The sequence below is a fragment of the Labrus mixtus genome, chromosome 23 (assembly GCF_963584025.1).
Source record: "Labrus mixtus chromosome 23, fLabMix1.1, whole genome shotgun sequence".
Lineage (NCBI taxonomy): Eukaryota > Metazoa > Chordata > Actinopteri > Labriformes > Labridae > Labrus > Labrus mixtus.
In genome coordinates, this window is record NC_083634.1 from 11879444 (window position 1) to 11900413 (window position 20970).

General features: G+C 39.0%; 2 protein-coding genes across 2 annotated transcripts; both read right to left on the reverse strand.

Annotated features, from left to right (window-relative positions):
• Window positions 1-367: 367 nt before the first annotated feature.
• LOC132958298 (leucine rich adaptor protein 1-like) lies at window positions 368-4964 on the reverse strand. The gene is made up of 2 exons (XM_061031032.1): window positions 4399-4964; window positions 368-1878 (listed from the first exon to the last, which is right to left on the reverse strand). Exons 1-2 carry the CDS (start codon window positions 4615-4617, stop codon window positions 1489-1491), a joined length of 609 nt encoding a protein of 202 aa, XP_060887015.1. The 5' UTR covers window positions 4618-4964; the 3' UTR covers window positions 368-1488.
• A 663-nt stretch (window positions 4965-5627) lies between these two features.
• LOC132958299 (5,6-dihydroxyindole-2-carboxylic acid oxidase-like) lies at window positions 5628-9420 on the reverse strand. Its single transcript, XM_061031035.1, has 7 exons — window positions 8897-9420; window positions 8136-8455; window positions 7415-7619; window positions 7139-7306; window positions 6868-7047; window positions 6270-6416; window positions 5628-6173 (listed from the first exon to the last, which is right to left on the reverse strand). Exons 1-7 carry the CDS (start codon window positions 9249-9251, stop codon window positions 5986-5988), a joined length of 1563 nt encoding a protein of 520 aa, XP_060887018.1. The 5' UTR covers window positions 9252-9420; the 3' UTR covers window positions 5628-5985.
• Between the last annotated feature and the right edge of the window lie 11550 nt (window positions 9421-20970).

Consider the following 20970-nt stretch of genomic DNA (forward strand, 5'->3'; position numbering starts at 1 on the left):
AACCTCATCCCAAATGCCATTCCCCTGTTAATGGCTTGGGAACTTCAAAGGGCAATTTTTTTTCTAAAGTTAGAATCATCTTCCTGTTTTTCTTTTATCAAGTGTTATAGAGAGAGAGAGAGTATAATTAACGAGGGTCATTTTCAACGCAACATTACACAGGGCATCAGAAAGCCTGACTTCATTGCAGAGAGATGAAGCCTAACGTTGAATTTACCAAAAAAGGAAACCACCATAATGTTCACTTTCCATCTCATTAAGATTCAGTAATGGGGTGTGTGAAATTGTTTTTTTTCCTAAAAATGTGGACTTATACAGCAGTTAGACGGTATTTTTTCCCTTCCCTTAAAAACGTACACAATGTGACTCAGAGGAAAATCAATATATTATTTCATTTCCACAACAAAGTTAACAGCAACAAAAAAATCCCCAAAAAGGAGGCAATGACAATACAAAAAAATCAACATGAGTTTAAAGCTAAAAAACAAACAAATCCATGTATCCAGCAATGTAATGCTCTCATTTAATCTTTTTTTTACAACAGAGATTTAAAATGTGCCCACAGAGCAAACATGTGTTCCACATGTCCAACACCAACAAATCTCCCATCTGTTCATGGGGTTTCGCCCCCCCCCCCCGGGTTTAAATTATCTGTAAGACAATCAAATCGCTTTGGTCTTTCAGTCAAGCATATGTGTTTTGAATGTGCTACTTATCTCTTCTGTGTACATGTATACACCACTTTTTCAGGATGGGGTTCTCCTTGGGAACTTATGTCAGTCAAAATGTGTAAGAAAAATGAATCAAAAGCTTTAACGTTTACAGTAGGCAACACTCAAAGATTTGGCATGGAAACAAATTGCACTTGCTGTAACACTTAAACACTTAAACACTGCGCCACTTAAAATAGTTAATCTCTCCGATCACACAGCATGAAATGCCCAAATTTCCAAATTGCGGCTTAATCCTTATCTACTCCTTTACTTAGTAACTTCCATCAGTTTATAATGGTTGACCTAACACATAGTTAAGTTAACATTTATAAAGATAAAGAAGGACATTTGCTGTTCTGCTAATGTTGCTACTTCTATCCACGCCTTACTTGCTAGGATGTATTCTTAATTGTAAAATAAATAGCTGAGGTACTGCATATCTCCAAATAAATACAGTATTGGTTTTAAATAGAGCACCCCTTAAATTCAATTGACCTGCATGAAACAGTATTAAGACATTAAGAGTTGGTAAGAAGTTTCATTGTGGTTAGTGTGACATTAAGTGGGAATGGTTTCATGAGGTGTGCTTTAATGACAACTTATAAGGAAATGGTTTCAAGGTTCAAGGTGTCATGAGTCACTTTCTAAGTCTTGCCAACATCTTTGCTGCCGCTACACTGACAAAATGCAAATCATGTGAGAAAATAACCTGACAGCTGTGTTAATATGTCAGAGTTAGTCAGTAGTCTCTGCAACCACCATGTTTAGCTTCATATTATCCAAAGCAGTAGTATTCGTCTGATTCCACCCTGAGTTTCAGAGGCGACTTGCTGAAAGCATCGCCGTCGATAACTGATTTATCCACAAAACCGTCGAGATCTGTTGGTGACGGGTTGTCCGAGAGGTCCTCTGCTAGCGTGTCCAAGTAGCTGCCCACAGACAGACTATCCAGTCCGTCACTGTTCCCATCATTCAAGCTGTTAAAGCTGCCTCGCAGTGAGGTACCGTCCTGGCTATCTGACAGGCTGTACAAGCTGCCCGTCAGGCTCCCCTCTTGGCTGGCAACGCCTCCTTTGTCTTCCATCATCCACCGGATGGACTCGATGCCCTCGTTGATAGACATCAGCTGCTGCATCAGCTTCCCATCAATGGCCCGCAGATGTGCCTGTGAGAAGAAAGATATCTCCATAAGGTAAATCAATCACTCCATGTTTAGCCCTTGAAATGAACAAAGTTACCTCACCCCTCTTTACATATAGAGCAGGTCAACATAACTCTCTTTGTAATATTATTCACAGACAGCAGACTCAATCCACTAATGAGAAAGCAGCCAGAAATAAATTCAGTTTTTAGGGTAGAAACCTCAAGCAGAACTGGACCTATTTGTAAACAGCCATCTGTCTGTGGAGGAACTTAAAGATGATTCAACATTTAAAGGAAACCGTCGACATTATATAAGAAAAAAATATACATTTATGATTATCTATTCAGCAAGAAATGTGCATTTCTTAATATTTGAAACTACTCCTTTACACAGATACATGAAGCAGTATGCCCTCACTAATACAATGGGAGCCAAAAAACAAACAAAATCCAGTGCTTTAATCATAGCTAACTACTGTGGAGGGGAAAAAAAACTCTTCATATTGTAAAGGAGCTGTTCACAAGCTTAAGATCCCACCACATGATTTTCATAGGCCGAATGAACTTGGGCTTAGAAAGTGCCAGATAAAAACTCGAGAATCAAAACTTGGAAATCTCCCTCTGCTGACGGAGATCATGTGATATGAATGAAAGCTCCAATTCGGCTACAAAATAACCCTTGTGGTGAGTTTCTTTCTCAACTATTGTTAGCATTCTTATGCCCTCTCATTGCCAGAACACTATGTGCTATTTGTTTAGACTATCAGGCTGTGTTGTGAACAAAAAGACCTAACTATGTGACACACCGGAATGGGGACTAAAAGCAGGAAGTAGTTTGCATCCACGCTTCTGAATGATGTGATGCCTTAACACAGTACGGCTTTTGATTTAGGTCCCTGCCTTGACAATCCACGCCATTGACTGGCGGTGGAAGTGGGCAGCCTATGTAGTCATTCAAAGCACCCAGTCAGAATGAAAAATGGTTAGCGGACAGCTGTGACAGCCTGGAAGGTTCAAAAAGCATCGAGGAAGATGACGGCAGACAAGGCTGGCACAGTGTTTTCAGACAGCTGGCGGTATTTGGAGTGGATTAGCTACCATTCTTCATTTAGCTCATGTTACTGCCGGTGTGTTTGCTTTGTGAGCATTACTACCCGCTTTATACACACATGGAAGCTGAGCAGATGGAATCATCTTGGAATTGTAGTCCAAGGAGCTATCTTGTGTTAATAAGATGGCACCGGTGGGTCCAAATCCCAAAATGTGTTATTGGACACAAAAAGGGACTATAATATTGACAGCAGCATGAACATCATCATTTGAACTGTTAATATAAACACTCACAATGTTCCTTCAAGTTTGTGTCTACTACACTTGTGCAAACCAAAACAGTGACTTCTGGATGGACAATTAAGAAGGTTACACGTGGGAAAACAAAAAGGAGGCTGCATTTCTAAGTTGACTATTGACAAGTGGCTGCCTATCAACTTTTTGAAGTTAGTTTGACAGAGGCAGGTAATGTTTTTCTTTATAGACTATGAAATGGTATGGCTTGTTAGTAAATGTGACATTTTACAATAGAATAAGACCTAGGAAAGGTGTTGCTATATAAAAATACAATAATGGCCCCTAATAGATAGGTAACTGGTGTGGGGTAACCTCAACAAAAGGCTAAGCCTATCAACATAGCCTCTTTGAGTGATCAGTCAGTGTGTTATAAGCCATGAATCAGCTCTACTACAGTCTGTAAAACTCGGTCAACCCGGCCATCTGCTCAGGAGTCTTAATACCTTTGGTGGCCTTACTTCAAATGGGGGGGGGGGTTACTGTTGACTCAGACTTTTCAGCAATAATGTTGTCATTTAGAAATGATTACGTTTTGCTGATAACATCACGTAATGGTGAAAAGGAAGTTACACAGGCACGGTTGGCTTTCACTGCAGTTTGAATAACAACAGAGGGAGGTGAGGAGGCGTCATCAACAAAGCTCCCTGCTGACTGTAAGGTGTGAATGGCTACTGACCACCGGTTTCGCACAGCTTTTTAAGACAATGACTCAACACTGAATCTTTGAATTTAACCACCACGTGTTGATCCGTAAACCTATATTGCATCCAGCAGAGGTATTTCCTGTGAGCACGACTTAGTTGCCAACAATAAGAGAACACATTAGACTTATTTAAAGTTTACCTGAAATGACAAGGAATTTTTTACCTTGAGTAAGGGGCTTTTAATATTTATTATTATTATTATTATTATTATTATTATTGTTATATAAGTTATTGGATACAAAAAAAATGGATGGGACAAAAGCACAGTTCGTATTTCGAGAACATGCTTGTTATTATGATACAAGACAGAGAAATATAAACAAATATGCGTCACTTCATTGAATATTTAACAGTGTCACATGTGATATGTTTGGAGCCGATAGTTGTTTAACGAGTTGCACTTTATTTTAATATAGCCTTAAAGCCTACTGTTTAGATCCCGCAGCAGTTTGTTGAAGTACAGGTTACATAGAAGGGACAAAGTTGCTTACCATTTCTTGTTTCAGGAACAGCATTTTGCTCTCCAGTCTTTTCAAGTCCGCAGAATTACTACATAACTTGCAGTCCCCTAAATGCGTCGCAGTGGACTTCTCGTGCTGCTCTTTATGTTTTCCTCCAACAAGTGAACGAATGAGACTTTCGGGGACTTTACGACCCACTTTTGTCTCTATGTCCTTCAGTTCAGGGAATACGTTGTTATCCTCTTCCATTGTGCCCTGACGTGGGGATTACACGCCCGCGCTGTATGACTTGAAGCAGGCAGAGGAGCTTCACAACTTTATTCACCAGCTCACAGAAAGAAGTGTCGAATCAGCCCCAATTTACATTGGATTTAGCGCACCGCTGTTACATAGACAGACCTCCCATTCCAGAGTCCCACCAGTAGTGAGACAGTTTAACAAGACCCCTCCCATTCATGAAACCGGACACCAGACAGGTGAGGTGATACCGGGTAGCATAAAGAAAAAGAGTCCTGTATTCGCTGAAACTTATGATTCAGGGGCAACTGGTATGAAGCATTGGTGCATGTTGTATCTTAAATGCATGCGCATAATGACTCACACTGTAAGAGGAACAGAGAAAACTAAATAAAAAGTGTGCACGTGATTTTATAAGCCTTGACGTAAGGTTGGAAAATCTGTGCTTAGCCAACATCCAGTTTTAGTGTAAAACCAAATAAAAAACTCTGCTACGATTAAACTGTAATCATGTTGAAAATGTGGCATTTAAATATCAAACTTATTTTTGCAAAAGTAAAAATGTAACAGAAAATAATTTATGAAATTTTCCACGTGAATTTTCGCTTTTAATGACAGGAAGAAATTCTAAAACCTAGTTTTTTTTTAATCATCTTATTTACTCATTATATCATAGGTTATTTAGATTAATTCATCAATACATTAAAAAAAACGAAATAAAAAAACTCCATCTCCCTTGACAAGTGGATTACATGCAGTTTCATCAATTGAATTATTGCACCCCCTTGTGGTCGTTATGGCTCTGTTACACGGGCAGTGTCTTTAATAACAATTACTCCCCATCTACTTTTATTATGTTGTTGTGCAGCTTATCTAAACTGTTATTTAAAAAAAAAAAACCCACAGGAAGTGATATCCTTTATAAAGATGTAGATGATGACTTGTCCAGCATTCATGATACTTTAGTTGGAAGTTACAAATACTTTTCTTTTCACAAGTAGCACTGCTATCACACCCACACGTTGATTGTCCATGTGCGCTTTATTTGAACACATTTTACATTTCCAATTTTTTTTTTAAATCTCAAAATTAAAAAAAAAAACAAGTGCTTAACTTAGCTAATGCAAATATTTTACTGGTTCAATTACAAAAATGCATCTTCAATCAGTGTTTGAATTGTTTACATCTGTACTATTTGATAGGATAAATGGACTACATCAGCTTTTGAAATATGGACATGAATGAAGTAAGAAGATCACTTCCTATCACAATGTAGCATTCAATATTCTACTCTTGCTCACCAGTGAAAACAGATTCAGGTTAAACAAACAAACTTCATGTTTTGTTATTATAAAAGTTGAGAGAAGAGGCATGTAGCTGTTATACTACTGATTGGCTATTTTTGTCATCGTAGCGCTGGTACTGATCCCCGAGCAGGGGCTGGTGGCCATCCATCTTGTAAGACCTGGCACGCAAGGCACATGTGGTGGCGGCGAAAATGACAGCAACAACCACAAGGGCAGCAACTATTGCCATGGTGATGATTTCAGTCAGGGTGTAAGCTTGGGCTGGAATGATTTTAAGAGATGATTATTAACTGTGTAAGACTGAAAAAAGACAGACGTATAGTCTTTGGTACAAAAAAGACAAAGAGAGAGAAATACCTGGCCATTGAGCTTCGTAAGTGTAACCAAGATTATCAGGGGCGGTCAGAAACATCTCAGCGTTAGTCACTGGCGGCCAGAAAGGCACCATGTTGTAGCCCCTGTTATGACCAATGGGGGCCATCTCTCCAGGAAACACAGACATATCTGTTGAAAAATACTTGGAGTTAGCAAAAGAGCTAAACATGCTAATATTAAAGCTGTAAAAAAAATGCAAGTATAACGGACACTTCTTCAAAGAAATGATGAAAGTTAGAAAACATGCTAACCTCAAAACTGAGAAATATTTAGATTATACAAAAAAAAGTAAAGCCTAGAGTTAGCCAAATCATGCTCACAATAAAACTAAAAGTAAATATTAAAAGTAATATAAAGTGGAAAACAGACAATTCTGTCAAAAATACCTAATGTTAGCCAAAAAGCTAACCATGCTAACATACCTATGTTTTGCAGGCATTATAAAAGGAACAAGAATGTTATGTTAAGGAATACTTGCCAAAGCCAAAAGAGCCAAAGAGCTAACAATGCTAACTACATGGACTACATCCAACTACATGGAGGTCTTATAAAGGAAACAAAGTATTTGTTGCTGAAACACCTGGAGCATGTCTCCTTAACCATTCATCAAATATGGCGTCAGTAAAGGTGTGCAGAAGGACAAAGATGGGGTCATTGGGTGAGAGGTGAGTTGTTCCTCCAGTCCCGTTCAGGAACAGATGAGCCAGGTTGTGGAGGGTCCTCACCACTGGGTCGTATTTCCCCTGGGGGGTGCTGTAACCTGCAGATGACAACATGAACATAAATAACAAAATCCTCATGGGGGACATATGATATGCCAGATGGACATAAAGAGGAAGAGTTTAAATCACCTTCAATTGCATTTCTGAAGCTTTCGGAGGAGGTGGAGTAGTAGGGTGGTGTGTCAAAAGTTGTAACCTGCAGACATTCCTCCACGTCTTTGGGCTCTGGGAGACGCTGCACCATCGGCCTGTCAACATTTCCTGCTGGGTTCCTTCTGATAGGATTAGTCTCAGAGCCTGGAAAAGGAATCACATCAGGCTAAACTTCTCTGCTCTTCAACAACAGAGAGAATCACTGTCACATCACAAAAATATACCCTTGTGCTTAATAAACAATCGTCTTACTGTTGCAGATGGTTCCCAGTGTATCATAGTCCTCTACACTCTCACAGACCACCCTCCACTGGGAGAAGATCGAGTTGGGGCTCAGGGAATTCATGTCGAAGCTGCTCCTGGCGCCCATCAGGTCATCTGTGCAGATGTCACATGTGTTGCCGCCGATGGCAAAGTTCCAGTAGGGCAGGGCAAATGACGGGTTTTGTAGCATGGACTGGTTGGTTTGAATAAAGAGAGCATGCAAAAGATGTTTAAGGATAGGATCTGGAACATGTAGAAGCAAGGTTTTTAACCTGCATTTGTGTATTCTTGTACTGCTGACAGTAATGGGATGTTGAAATCATTTACAAACTTGTAAGATAGACACTACTCACTTTTTCATCCACTTCATTTCTACTTAAAATTAACTTAATAATATTAAGTTAATAATAATAATTACAATAAAACATGTAAGGTTACTTGTAATGCTTATACACAGGATAAGTCAAATTATAAGATTATTAGATTTCACACACAAACCCATCTGTCAGTGTGCTATCCGTTTCTGTGGGCAACAGTGAATGATAGGGTGGATGAAATAAATATTGCATGCTCATTAAAGTATGAAATTGCCATTTATGATTTCTGCGCCAATGTGTGGAAAAAAATTTATAAAGTAAAAATAAAAGCTACCAGAATAAAAAAAAACAATGAAATCATTTTCTAATTGAATCAATATTATTGAACCTACCTGCATGTCTCGCTCCAGCTGCAACAGGTGATACCTGTGCCAGGTGAGAAAACCTGGCCCCTCGTGAGAGAAGTCCACACCCCCGAAGCTAGGCTGTCCAGCGCCCAGGAACGTCTTGCTGACCGAGAAGTAGTGGGACCACACGAAATAATTGTAGATGGTGATGTTCTCAAACATCGTGTTCCCTTCGGGCCCGAAGATCTCAGGATAGCGCCTCGTGGTGATCACAATCTCAGGGTGCACTGTGCGTTTGGCCTGGTCCAGCGCGTCAACGAACGCACGCTTCTCCTCCGGGCTGAGAACCATCACGTTTCTTCTTACTATGGGGATAATGGGAAAGGGAAAGTTGATTAATATAATAATTCATGCGTTTATTGCGGATCAGTATTGAGTGACTGCAAGGGAAGTATAGAAAATGTGCAGGTAATTTTTGGTCAATTACATTTATGTCAAATGACATTGTCCCCAAGTTTTAGGGATATAAGCTTGCTGAAGTGCTTTTCATTTCTTTAAATGCGAAATATTTCAATTAACATCCATAACATGTATAACACTCTTGATTAGTCCAACAGAAATGGTTTAATGCGAAAATAAATGCACACTAATTAATTCTGCGCATCATGTGGTCACACAGTGCACCAAACAATAAACAGTGTTCCTAAAAACTCAAGGTTTACTCTTTGCCTCCAGATGAGATAAAGTTATACAACCCCATTATTATAATATATGTCTACAGATTTACCCCCAGCAAGCGCACTTACCAACAGAAACCCTCTCGTCACAGTTGATCCCCGTCCATCCGGTTTTGCATCGGCCGCAGCTAAACCCGCCGAAGTTGTTGTTGCACTGACAGGTTCGGTTGAAGAATCGGATGGGCCACAGTTCTCGATCATCCTGTCCGTCGTGCGGGTACTGAGGGCCGTGGGGGCTCGCGTCCACGGAGATTAGCACGCACTGTCCGCGCCCGGAGCTGGCACCGCACGGGTCATTCGTGAGTCCAATGGGCGACGGACAGCAGGTTCCGCTCCTGAGTGCTTCGGGTGTCACACACTGTCGGGGGAACTGGGCGCTCACCACCACCGCGCCCACAAGCACCAAAAAGCAGCACCGGAACATTATCCAAACTTTTACGCACGGCCGCGGCTGATTTAAAGTCAGTTTAACCACCTAAACTAACTCTTCTTCCAAAAGTATCACTTCAACACATCAAGAATAACTTTCTCTGACTGCTAATTGAATGTAAAACTCCCCCTCCAGTGTGCCAAGAGCCCTGCTTCTATTTCCCCCGAACCAGTGAAGCGTCCTTCTTAAATACCGGATTAGCGCATGACTAGGCTACCCGGATTTCTGACTCCCGCGTGATGCCATCACATAACACTATATTTCCTGCTGGGGATGGAGGGAGAGAAGGTAGTGTGATCCATCATGCACTGCAGTTTTCTTCTAAAATCTCACAGGACTTCTGTAGTCCAACAATACAGTTGAGGAAGTGTGATAGATTGTATATTCTTTTAATTTAAAACTCAAATAGTAATGAATGAGTGAGCATTCCTCCAAGACTTTAAAACCTGTGAACTCTTAACAATTCAGAACACCTTTATGGGCACTGAATGAAAAATCAGTAATATTAAGTTATAGGCTTATAAAATTGTAGGCCTTGGCCCATAAAAATATATTTGCAGAGTAAATTGTTCTGCTGCAGGCTCAGAAATAAAAATATGACATATGGTTCTTGTTTAATGCTTATTTTAAATGTCCTTATTGTCCCCCCCCCCCACACACACACACTATAAAATGCCAGGATCTAAGCTCAGGGGTTCATGTGTGTGCTAAAGAGATCCTATTTTGGGTCATTTGACTTCTCGGGAAGGCCTCTCTCCCTCTCCCAGCTCCACCACCTCCTTTCCCCAAACCTCAAGGGTGTGTGTGCCGCCATAAGCACGTGAGTGACCTGAGGCTCATTTACAAAGAAAAACAAATCTGTTAAAGAGAAGCCTTTAAGGAAAGAAGTATTCTTTGTATTAATTTCGTGTTTGAAATCACATGACACAAACACAGGAGGTTGAAAAGACATAAAAACACATTTGTAATAAAAAAAATAGTTTTCCTTGTTTCACAGTCTTGAACTAGAACTTTTAAAATATGTTCTCTCTGTTGTTTACTGTTTTTTTAGGCTAATAAGTGTCCATGACGCACGAGAATAATATGTTATTTTATAGTATGAATGTTTGTAACAACACACAGTCTTTACTGCTTCTTCCTGTTGTTTAACATTCAAAGTAGTTGTGAAAATTTATGCAAAAATCTAATTTGTAAAAGCAGCACTGTTATTGGCCTGGGATGTTCTAAAATGTGTAAAAGCAGGCATATTTTTGAAGGTAATAACAATATGTGACATAATAACAAGCATTCTCAAAAAGCTACTCAATTTGAAGGACTACTCCTGAGAGTTGGAATCAAGCTCACATTCACTTTGAACAAAAGCAAGAAAAGAGCAACAGGCATAAAAAACCCTGTATCAAATAATACAGAGGTTTAACTGCAACAATAGATACCACAATTCACATGATTTAAATTAACAGCATCCGAACTTGGATGGGGAACCATGTTGCTTCCCATGCTAAGTTATTAAGATTTAGGTGGGAATTGTCGGAGCATTCAGAAATGTAAATTAAAATAAAAAACTGAATCACTTTTATGAGGGGATAAACAAACTACAATGCACAACATTTTTCCTGAGGCAGGGAAAATTTAGACCGTGGAGTAGTAATGGACTTGGACTTGTATAGCGCTTTTCTAATCTTCTACTTTTTTCAAAGCAGCTTTTACACTACAAGTCACTTTCACACATTGATGGCAGACGCTGCTATATAAAGTGCCCATCAGTATTAACTAATCCCATACATACACATTTATGTGCTGCTGGCATAGCAGTGGGAGCAGTTCAGGGTTTAATGTCTTTCCTAAGGACACTTTGACATTGGACTACAAGAGCTTGGGATCAAACCCCCAACCTTTCATTTAGGAGACCACAAACTCTGCCACTGAGCCACAGCCGCATTATACTTGCTGTCCCCAAGACAATTTCAAAGATGTACTGCCCTCAGTACATTCACGTAGAAGTGCAAATTCAGTAGGTGAAATTATGTTAAATTATTTTGAATTTATTCAAAATCACAATTAAAATATATTTATATCTGTTCATTAGTTGAACAGAAATCTAGAAACATCTGCAGTAAAAGTCAATGCATCAACTACTGGCGACAGGAAATGACGTGTGACACTTACCACCAAGCCATTTGCCCTGTCCCAGATCAAATTTGCCTTCATGACTAGTTGTTACTTTTTGTGAAACTTCATGAAATTTCACCAAACGATGGTCCCTGGCTCCACAGAATTTAACGTTAAAGGAGCAATATGTAACTCTGACACGTAATCAAAATTGGTAATGCAAACAACAATTAAGAGTGGTGTCAAATGTTACGTCTAAAGATGCTGCACTGTGGGACCAGATCACACTGACATGGGTGAAGGTGCGAGCACTTGCGGCTCCACCTACATTTACAATTTTCACGTTTTTGAAAAGTTGGAAATTTGCCATTATGATAAATGTACTATGACGTGAATCAAGTCAAGTCATGAATCCGGCCTGGTTATCTCTGAATCCACTCATCCAATTTCAAAGGCGGGCTTTATACATTTGTGCCTCCAAGCAAAGGTTGAGCTAACTCGTGACATGACATCATCAAAATTTTCTCCATTTTCTCCAAATTTTTTCTCCAGAGGGCATTATTCACATTTTTCCCACACATTGAAAATATACTAATGACCAGTTCATTTTTTTTGTGTGTAAATGGTGAGGGGGCATCTCCTGCATCAAAATAAGTCTCTCATAGATAATTTTCCAATTTTGATCAAGTGAGAGTCATGAAGAGCATAGTTAGTTAGAGGTATGAAGAAGAGTTCCGCTCACCTCTCTTTAAGCATGTTTCCCCCCCCCCGTGCTTACCTTTAATGAACTGCATGGGCAACATTTATTTGAATTCTCCCTCGATTTCGAGTTCAAAACATTTTTGCTTTAGTGCTTCACTGCAAGCTGAGGAGTCGGTCTGAAAACAAAGCCTCTGATTAATTCAAACGATCTGGTGATAACAGCAGCAACATCCAGATTATTCTGGTTGTCTAAACCTATAACCACAGGACATTTTTTTTGCAGTGAGAAATATGAATGGTTGTTTTTGTTGACGAAATGTACAGCAATAACTCCAAGGTGTTAGAATCTAGATTAAGATCAGCATGGGGGTTTCTTTCCTTAGCATTTAAAGGCTTACAGTCTTAGAATTGTGAAGTGTGGGGTTTCACTATAAGGTTGCAGAAAGGGCACCAGGTAGTATGAGCAATAATTCTCAGAAATTCCTTCACAGCATCTCGGGCCCTGATATGTTTTTCTGAAAGGGATCAATACCCACTAAAACCAACAAATAAATCCAGATACAAATCATCAAATTGTGAAGATGGACAATTTTGTGCAAAAGCAAACAAATCATGTGTGCTTTATATTTCACTTCAAGAACCGGGGATTTCAGTTCTGAATGAAACTGTTAAAGTTAAAAAGTGTTCCTTCCAAACAATTTTTGGAAAATAACAAAGTGCTAAAGTAAAACTTCAAGGTTTGCGTTGAGTATAACATTTATTTCTTTGCTAAATTACATTTTATCAGTGTGACAGGCTTAATATGAATCTTAAACATGTGTACATTCGTTTGACAGCTGTTTTCAGATCAAGATTTGACATACATTTCAAACAAATGGAAGAAGCTGAACTTTGTTTTCTTTTTCTTTTTCTAACCCATTTATCAACTTACAACACTTCTAATTCATCCCATGACCCTTCTGAGCCAAAATGACCACAAGGTTGTAAAACTATCTGACCAAACCGAAATGTACTCAAAGTAATGCCATGATGATCAGATAAGGCTGTTTTGTACAGACTGATTGAATCTATTTAACATTAATTTATAAACTTTGAATTACAAAACATTTTATTATCATGATATTCTTCAATGAAATGTAAACTTTTCTTCTTATACTTCCAGTAGGAGAAAACATTTCCCATGATATGGTCACATGAGGAAATGCGGAAGTGAAGTATTTTGTTATTGTCAAGAATTCAGAGAAATCTGAAAGAAACTTGAAAATCGTTCAGTCCGTGAGCAAAATTGTTGCAACAAATTTCCTTCTTGGGAAGATACGTTGAAACTGATGTCAGCCTTTAACCTTTGCATGCAAACTTAAAAGCCAAATCATTCATCATTTTTATCTCGTCCTGAGGAATGTATCAGAAATCCTCATCACAACAATGCAGCTGTTTTCTACCAGGAGAGTCTTTCAAGAATGTGATATCACACACTGAAATGCAAAGAATCTTAACTCAGTCACATGTGCTTCACGTTGACCATCATAATTCCAGCCTGCATGTAGCGCTTCATAATTGGGGCATTTTGGCGGAGGGGATTACACAAAGCTAGCACTAAGCTCAATCTCATGGAGTACATTGAAAAATACAGACACATTCCTGATGCAGATACAGTTCCCATGTTTCCCTTAAGGGCTGGAGAAACCCCATTAGCATGCTAAGGTTGCTATGACCATTAAAACCTCATTTGTCTGTTTAACATGTTTTAAAAAATCTCAACATGAATAGTTATAATGATACATTACTTTGACCATATGAGACATGTTCTGGCCTGAAATGATTTCTTCTTTGATCCATCACGATCAAATTCTTGTGGGTTTTTAATAATTCAAAGTGCTTATTGACCCAAAATACCTCCATTGTTTTAAGGTCATATTTAACTATATTACAGGTAAAGCAGCAAATATTTGTCAAAATTGACTACAATCATAAATATAGTAGGATGGACATCTACAGTCAGATGTGTCTGCCTCCAAGTAATTTAACATCCTCTTTAAAGCATTCGACGAGACCAGCTCATTAAGTACAGACAAACTGTGACTAAAGCTTAGCCTTTTGCCTTATTGTTTAATACTGGACTGCATTATTGTGCTACTGAAGTACAGAATGAACAGGGCTCTGATCGTCCCGTGACCACCACTCAGCCGACCTCCCCCCCTGCACTCCCCTGTGTGTGCCCATGTCTGTGCATGTGTGTGAATAAACCTTGGGCAGGAGTGGATCATGTGAGAAGATGTGACTTGGGCTTAATGGTAATCCTCGCCTTTGGTTAACAAAAAAAAAAACCAGCACAGTGGGAGTAGTTAGGAGGGAGCTATATGAGCGGTTCAGATAACTTCCTTCTCCTTCAAGACAAAGCCTACAGCCGTTAATCAATCTCTTTCACTACTCATCCCTGGCTGCAACTCATTCCACTCTCTCTCTTCCCTACTTTCACTTGGCTTTTCTGTAAATGAATGGGGGAAATAAAAATGCTTTTCTCAGTCTAAAACAATGAGTCCCATTTGAGCACTCTGTTAAAGCTTGAGGCATAGACTGTAGAAAAGCAGTCAAAGCTTACAGCTATGCTAGCACCTCTTCTGGGACATACTTAGGCACAGAAGAGCTTCAAGAATAATGTTAACATTAGGATGCTAACATAATGCATTAAACAGCTTCCATAACATTGTTAAACTCATTATTTAACAGCTAGGTTAACCATTTTAGAGTAATATTTTAGGATGATAATATAGCCATGCTAAGAGCTCTGTGGGGAAACATTGTCACAGGCAAAGCAGTGCTTTGAGCTAACTGGTAAATTAGCATGCTAACATGGCTGCAATGACAGCGCTTTTTAGTTTTTCCTCTGAGGGGCTATACATGGACACAAAACATGCCAAGAGCTAAATATGGTTGTAAAAGTAGCATGCTAACAAGCTTTTTATGACAACAATTACATGATGGTGTTGTATAACGTTGGTTCACCATTTTATCAAATATGTTAAAAAGCTAATACAGCCATGCTATAACACCTATGTGGGGGTGAAGGCTACATTGACAAAGAATTGCTTGTTAAAATGCTTACAATGACAGTGGTAACATGTTTGTCTTTAGCATAGCCTAATGTTAACCAGAAATACCACTTTAGTTTTTAGTTCTATCATGGTGTTGCTAATATTTCAATCAGGGAACCACATGATTCTAACCTTAAATAATAGAATCCTATTCAGCACATGTTTGGGGAAACTGACATTTGTGTTTCGCTGTTTTTAGTCTTAGCCTACTTGTGGAATAGAAGCTTGGGTATACCATGCCCCTTTATGATTAATTTGCAGTCTGTTTTAATGACAATTTATTGGAGGTTTCATAGTTGAAAATTATTGTCATTGAATTTCAAGAGCAGCAAATAAATACTCCTTTTAAGATTGTAAACTCATATGTCGCATTTATGACGATAGAACAGGGTAAAAATAATTTGAATAATTTTCTAAGACAGATGGGGCTAATATTTGATATCATATAATCTAAATGGTATGCCTTCATTAAGATGTATGTAATACTGGGAATACAGTGAAAGTTAAAATGAAAGTAGGCCTGTGTGTGTGTGTGTGTGTGTGTGTGTGTGTGTGGAGGGGGGGGGGGGGGGGGGGGGCCATGGGCCAAAAACAATTCAGAATATATTTTCTGTCCTACTTAGACCAACACAACATGTCTGACTTAATACAGACAGTATTTCTTTCATACATTTGTAGAGGCCTTGACCAATATATTAACTGTGAGAGAAAAATAAATAGATTTGGACCCTTGAATGAAATTAACTCCCTTTAATGCAAACCTAATCTGAAGCAGGGCTACAATTAAGCTAGGAATAAACCAATGCATTAAATCCCAAAATTAAGGTTTAAGCTTTTGTGCTGAAAAAGTCAGATACTTTTAATCAAGAAAACAATGAATCCACTCAATTGTTGTTTGATGTGATAAGCATATTAACAGTCACAAGCTTTAATACCAGCACAAATACATACTAAGTAGCAGTGCAGGTCAACTTTTAGATGTGACAGAAATAAACTGTTAAATCTAGAACATTTAGAAATATTGAATAAAGAATGAGTACATTTTTAAGGAGCAAATAAAGAAACAAGCCTTTAACTTTGTCTGAAATGGAGCTTTTACATCTGTAGATGTAATACAGCCAAATAAACAGCAGAGGGCAGTGACATCTCATGTAAATATTTTTTACTCATACAGGAATACAACTTCTGCTGACACAGTTCTGAACTGGGCTCCGTCCACTGTAAGCACACTGTTCACTAAAGGAACATCCAACATTTTAGCAATAAACAACCGTAATCTTAATAATTCTGACTCCTATTATAAAACTCAGAGGCTTTCACAGGCTTTCCTAACTCATCAATCTTAAGAAGTCCCAAGTTGAAGTTAAGGGAGATTGTAATGCTAGTTAACCTTTACAGTAACGTTTTATTGTTCCCATATTCACAGTAACAGTACCTACATTTAACAGCGGAATATTTGAACTGAGAAATGCTTTTTGGTTGAAGATGAATGTGAAAAAGGAGAGGCAGAAGTAAAGTAAAAGTGCTCCCGAACTTTCTGTGACATACTTCACATTAGTTTTGCAGAAATACAGAATAAGCATTTTATGTGACTCAGAGAGGACTTCATTTGTTACGCCAGCGAACTTCTCAAAATCTACTGCCAGCTCGAGGTAGACTGACACGCTGATGAATAGCAGGAGTTAGTCCTTCAAATGAAGGCCTCTGCGAATATCGGGATACTGTCTACTTAGCACATGCACCAGCATCTTAAATCTGCTGCTTTCCAATACTAAAGCACTTCAGGTGATTTACATAGCAATCATTTAAACAGCAGAGGCTGCGTGACCGGACGTTAGCAATAAAATACAGAGATCTACCACCCAGACTGCTGCTGCCACATGATTGCTTTTTAACAGTCATTAGTCTTGCAGAGGCCTCGTCATTTTTCGGTCAATCTTATGCTCTACTTCACGGATTTTTTTCACTGATGTATTAAAATGAGGAAGGATATTGACAGGTACTGTAAATGGGAGAGGTGAGGGTAATTCAGCAGGCGCGGGCTGTGTCACAGATCAGCGCAGGCAGCAGCGATAATTAGTGAGAAACACTAGTCTTGCTTTAGGATGTAGCAGGGAAACAGCTGGGCTGGAAGGTTGTGCCGGCGTTGGCCAATTAAAATGCTACAAAGAAGCAGATAATGGCAGGGATAAGGGGTTAAGAAAGATCCTGCTCATCATTACTGGGGAAACACAAACACTTTGCAACAAACCTACGAGGGCCAAGGAAAAGGTCAAGGAAAGGTAGGGACTTTAGAGACAATCTGTGGTCAAATTAGGCGCCATCTATCGAAATCTGAAGTTATATTGGCTTGGATTTAGTTTTCATATTTCTCTCCTAAAAATATACAGCACAGGTTGTTGCGACATTGCTCACATGGTAAACATATTCAATTCATTGTACTGTATATGCTAACATCATGAGAGCAGTGAGAATGACCGTCATATGATTCATGTGCTGTAAATCACAAGTACGGTAAATTAAACAAGGGATTCTTTTCCAAAGAACGGGATTCTAAATCAAAATCGGCTTTATGGCCAAAGGAATTTGACTCGGGTTATACATTGCTCTGAATGTACATACATAAAACTGACATACTGATTAAAATTGAACAAGGTCATATATCTAAGAAACTAGGTATACCGCTAAAAGTTATAATGAAGATTATGTAGTTTGCTGTTTTATATGAATGAAGGGGATCAACATTACAGCACATAGAGTATTTGGTTTTAGAAGGGGTGGGAATCGCAGCAGTTCTTGTCACTGCTGTCTTTTGTCCTGCAGTCAACTTCTTCTTCGGCCAGTTAAGCTCTGTTTACGTTACCTTCATTTATGCACCACTATAAGGAGTCATGAAGTCATAATTACTTCTTTCCAACAATTAATTTGTTCAGACAAGTTATTAGATAATTTATCACTCAAGCTATCCAAGTATTTAGAATAAATTATTGAATTTACAGGTACATCAGAGCTTTAAGCCGTTCATTACAGTGAATGTTGGTGAAATGAAACGATTCTTCAGTCTTGTTCTTTAGACATAGACTTCTCTCTAGCACCTACTAGTGGGGAGGATTTGGAACAGTTTTGGTCCATAGTGTAAAATATCTTACGTGATGTTTCCTGCCCATTCCCTGACTCTGGAGATGTATAAAGTGATTCTTTCTGCAGCCCTAACTATCTGTTTTAGTGTGTCCCTGTCCTGTAAGGTGGCTGATCCAAAACCAGAAAGTAATGGAAATGGAGAATGGAGAAACAAATTATTACTGTGTAAAATTGGATTGGGAGCTCCAAGGTGGTTGAATTTATTGAACTGGTGCTGAAAGTATATATGTACAGCCTCTGCTGTGCCTTTCTTTGGTGGAAGCCTGGGATGTCCTGGGACAAACACAGTGGTGATTGCATACTCTGTTGTCACACTGTTTTTATAGTGTATTGTCACAGTGTGTTGTAATAGTCATACTGTGCTGTCCCACTGTGTTGTCATCATGTGGTGTCACAGTGTAGTGACCCCTGTTCTAAAAGGGACCAGAGTTTGGTTCTTTGGTCGCCACCAAAAAAGGCCCACAACACTTTTGTATTATATTTGCTTGAATGAGGACATATTGGTCAACCCCTGAAATCAGCCATCAACTTCTCTCCTGACTTGCAAAACATAGTGCTGTCCACTTGTTCAATCTTTTCTTTGACTTGTCGTCCCTCTAATACCCTCGTTGGGTCCCCCCCTTACATCTGTCTTCCCGAGACAGACACCTAAAGCCCACTATCACCAGGAACAAAGGGATTTGAAGGCAGAGACAGAAGATCAAAGGCCTTGGACAGGGCTTGTAAATTCCCCTATCTGGATTCTACTGGGCCTCTTCTGGGCAGAAAACAATAATGGTATAGACAATGTATGGATGATGGACTCTGAAAGACAATCCATACCTTCATAAAAGAGAGGTAGCTCTGATAGTGTACAGTCGCTGCTGTATATATGAAGTTATTCAGAGTATAGAGTTATTCACCTCGCTCTGTGGGCGGATGAGAGTCAGGCACTGATGTGGCAAGAGTCTTACAGAGAAAGAAGCACGTTACCTGTCAGGTTGAGGCATGCATGAACAATATTATCAAATTGAAAGAAGATCTTCACTTCTTTTGTACTTATTATAGTCATAGTTGAGGTGTCTACGACTCTATAGAAATCACAGATTCACTTCTTTTTAACTTTGAAAAGTCACATTTGAGGCTTGAACATCTCTAAAAAGGTCACATATTCCCGCTGTGCCATGTCACGTATGGAGATAGAAAAGTTTTGGTGATGTAACCAACTTTTCACAAACTAACTGCGAATTTACCAGAAATATGTAAATCTGTTCCTATAGAGAAAATATGTGTCCTCAAATAGGTAAGTGCCTGAGCTTTCCTCAAGGCAATTAAAGCTGCAGAACTTTTAAATATAGACTTTCATTGATCTGTTTCTGCAGAATGTCTTTGGTTTGGTGGAAACTTTGATAATAATCCTAACTTCTAAACACAAAGGAGATGCAACGCTCCTTCGCATTAATGATACCTCGGATGTCTGAGAGTCATGGAAATAGAAGACTCGTTAAAATTCTGAAAAATACTCTCCAAAGATGGTGAAGAACAATCAAAAAAGTCTATTTCTTTATGAGACAAAAGGTAAACCAGGCAGGAAAATCGGCTCATTATTATAGGGCAGGGATATTCATCTTCAGGAAGACCAAGAGGAAAATCACTTGAAGTTTGAGGGCAACACAGAAACTTTGTCAATTAAAGGGAATTAATAGCTCCAACTGTTACAGACATTAATCATAAAGGAATAAAGTGTTTCTTTGCATTACTTTTCTGTCTTTTAATGGTAAATATACAAGAATGATCTTGGTTTATTACTTATGTCTGCTGGTAGAGTAAATGTAATGTTTTTACAATCAACACTTTGTCCTTTTGGTGACAAGAGAGACATTTAGTAGCTAGTTGTTAGCTTATATCAGCTAACGCAGAGTGCTCATGTATCTTGTTGGAGCTTATGACGGCACATTTGGACCCATTTTCTTTGCTCTTGGTTCAGAAAATACAGCTTAGATGTCTCACAGTAGATTAGCAAGGGCTTCATTTCCCCAGTAGTATTCATCATCCTCTTAGAAGTTTTTAGCCGGTTACGACAAACTGAAATGAATACTAATCCTCATATTTCACCAACAAAATCAAACAAGCCCATCAGCAACAACGTTGAGTATTTCTACATAGTCATTTTCAATGCCTGTCATAGCTGCCAGCAGATATGTGACAGACAAGGCGATTAACCGTAATCAGCCAAATTAGCTATTGTTTACATTTTCCATGGACAACATTCATAGTCATATAGTTGTCTTTTAAAAGTCATCAAGATGACAGGACAAGAGGCAGCTGGGGCTCAGTGGTGGAGTTAGTCGTCTCAGTCAACAGGAAGGTCAGGGCATCGATTCCCAGCTCCTGCAGCCACATGTCCTTGGGTAAGACACTTCACAATAACTCAAGTATGTAGAGTTTAAATGAATGAATAGGTTCTCCTGTATGTATAATACATAGGGAGAGTGCTATAGCAGGGCACAAAATGAAGCTCATACGACCATATATATCGAAGGAAGTTAATTCTGATTCGTACAGGAAGCATTCAGAAATGTTTTTTTACACTAATAATTTCGGCTTGAAGAACTTCAGGGGATCTGCCTGCCCAGGATTTGCTTTTCTCTTAAAAAGTCCCAGATGTGATGACAACTAATGAGTGT

Excerpts from the sequence above, each read along its gene's own strand:
- LOC132958298 (XM_061031032.1), bottom strand. The coding sequence starts at position 4,617 with ATGGAAGAGGATAACAACGTATTCCCTGAACTGAAGGACATAGAGACA. Across the intron at positions 1,879-4,398 it reads TGTTCCTGAAACAAGAAATG|GCACATCTGCGGGCCATTGA; the intron begins GTAAGCAACTTT and ends TTCTTCTCACAG.
- LOC132958299 (XM_061031035.1), bottom strand. The coding sequence starts at position 9,251 with ATGTTCCGGTGCTGCTTTTTGGTGCTTGTGGGCGCGGTGGTGGTGAGC. Across the intron at positions 7,620-8,135 it reads AGCTGGAGCGAGACATGCAG|TCCATGCTACAAAACCCGTC; the intron begins GTAGGTTCAATA and ends CAAACCAACCAG. Across the intron at positions 7,307-7,414 it reads ACTGGGAACCATCTGCAACA|GCTCTGAGACTAATCCTATC; the intron begins GTAAGACGATTG and ends TTCCTTTTCCAG.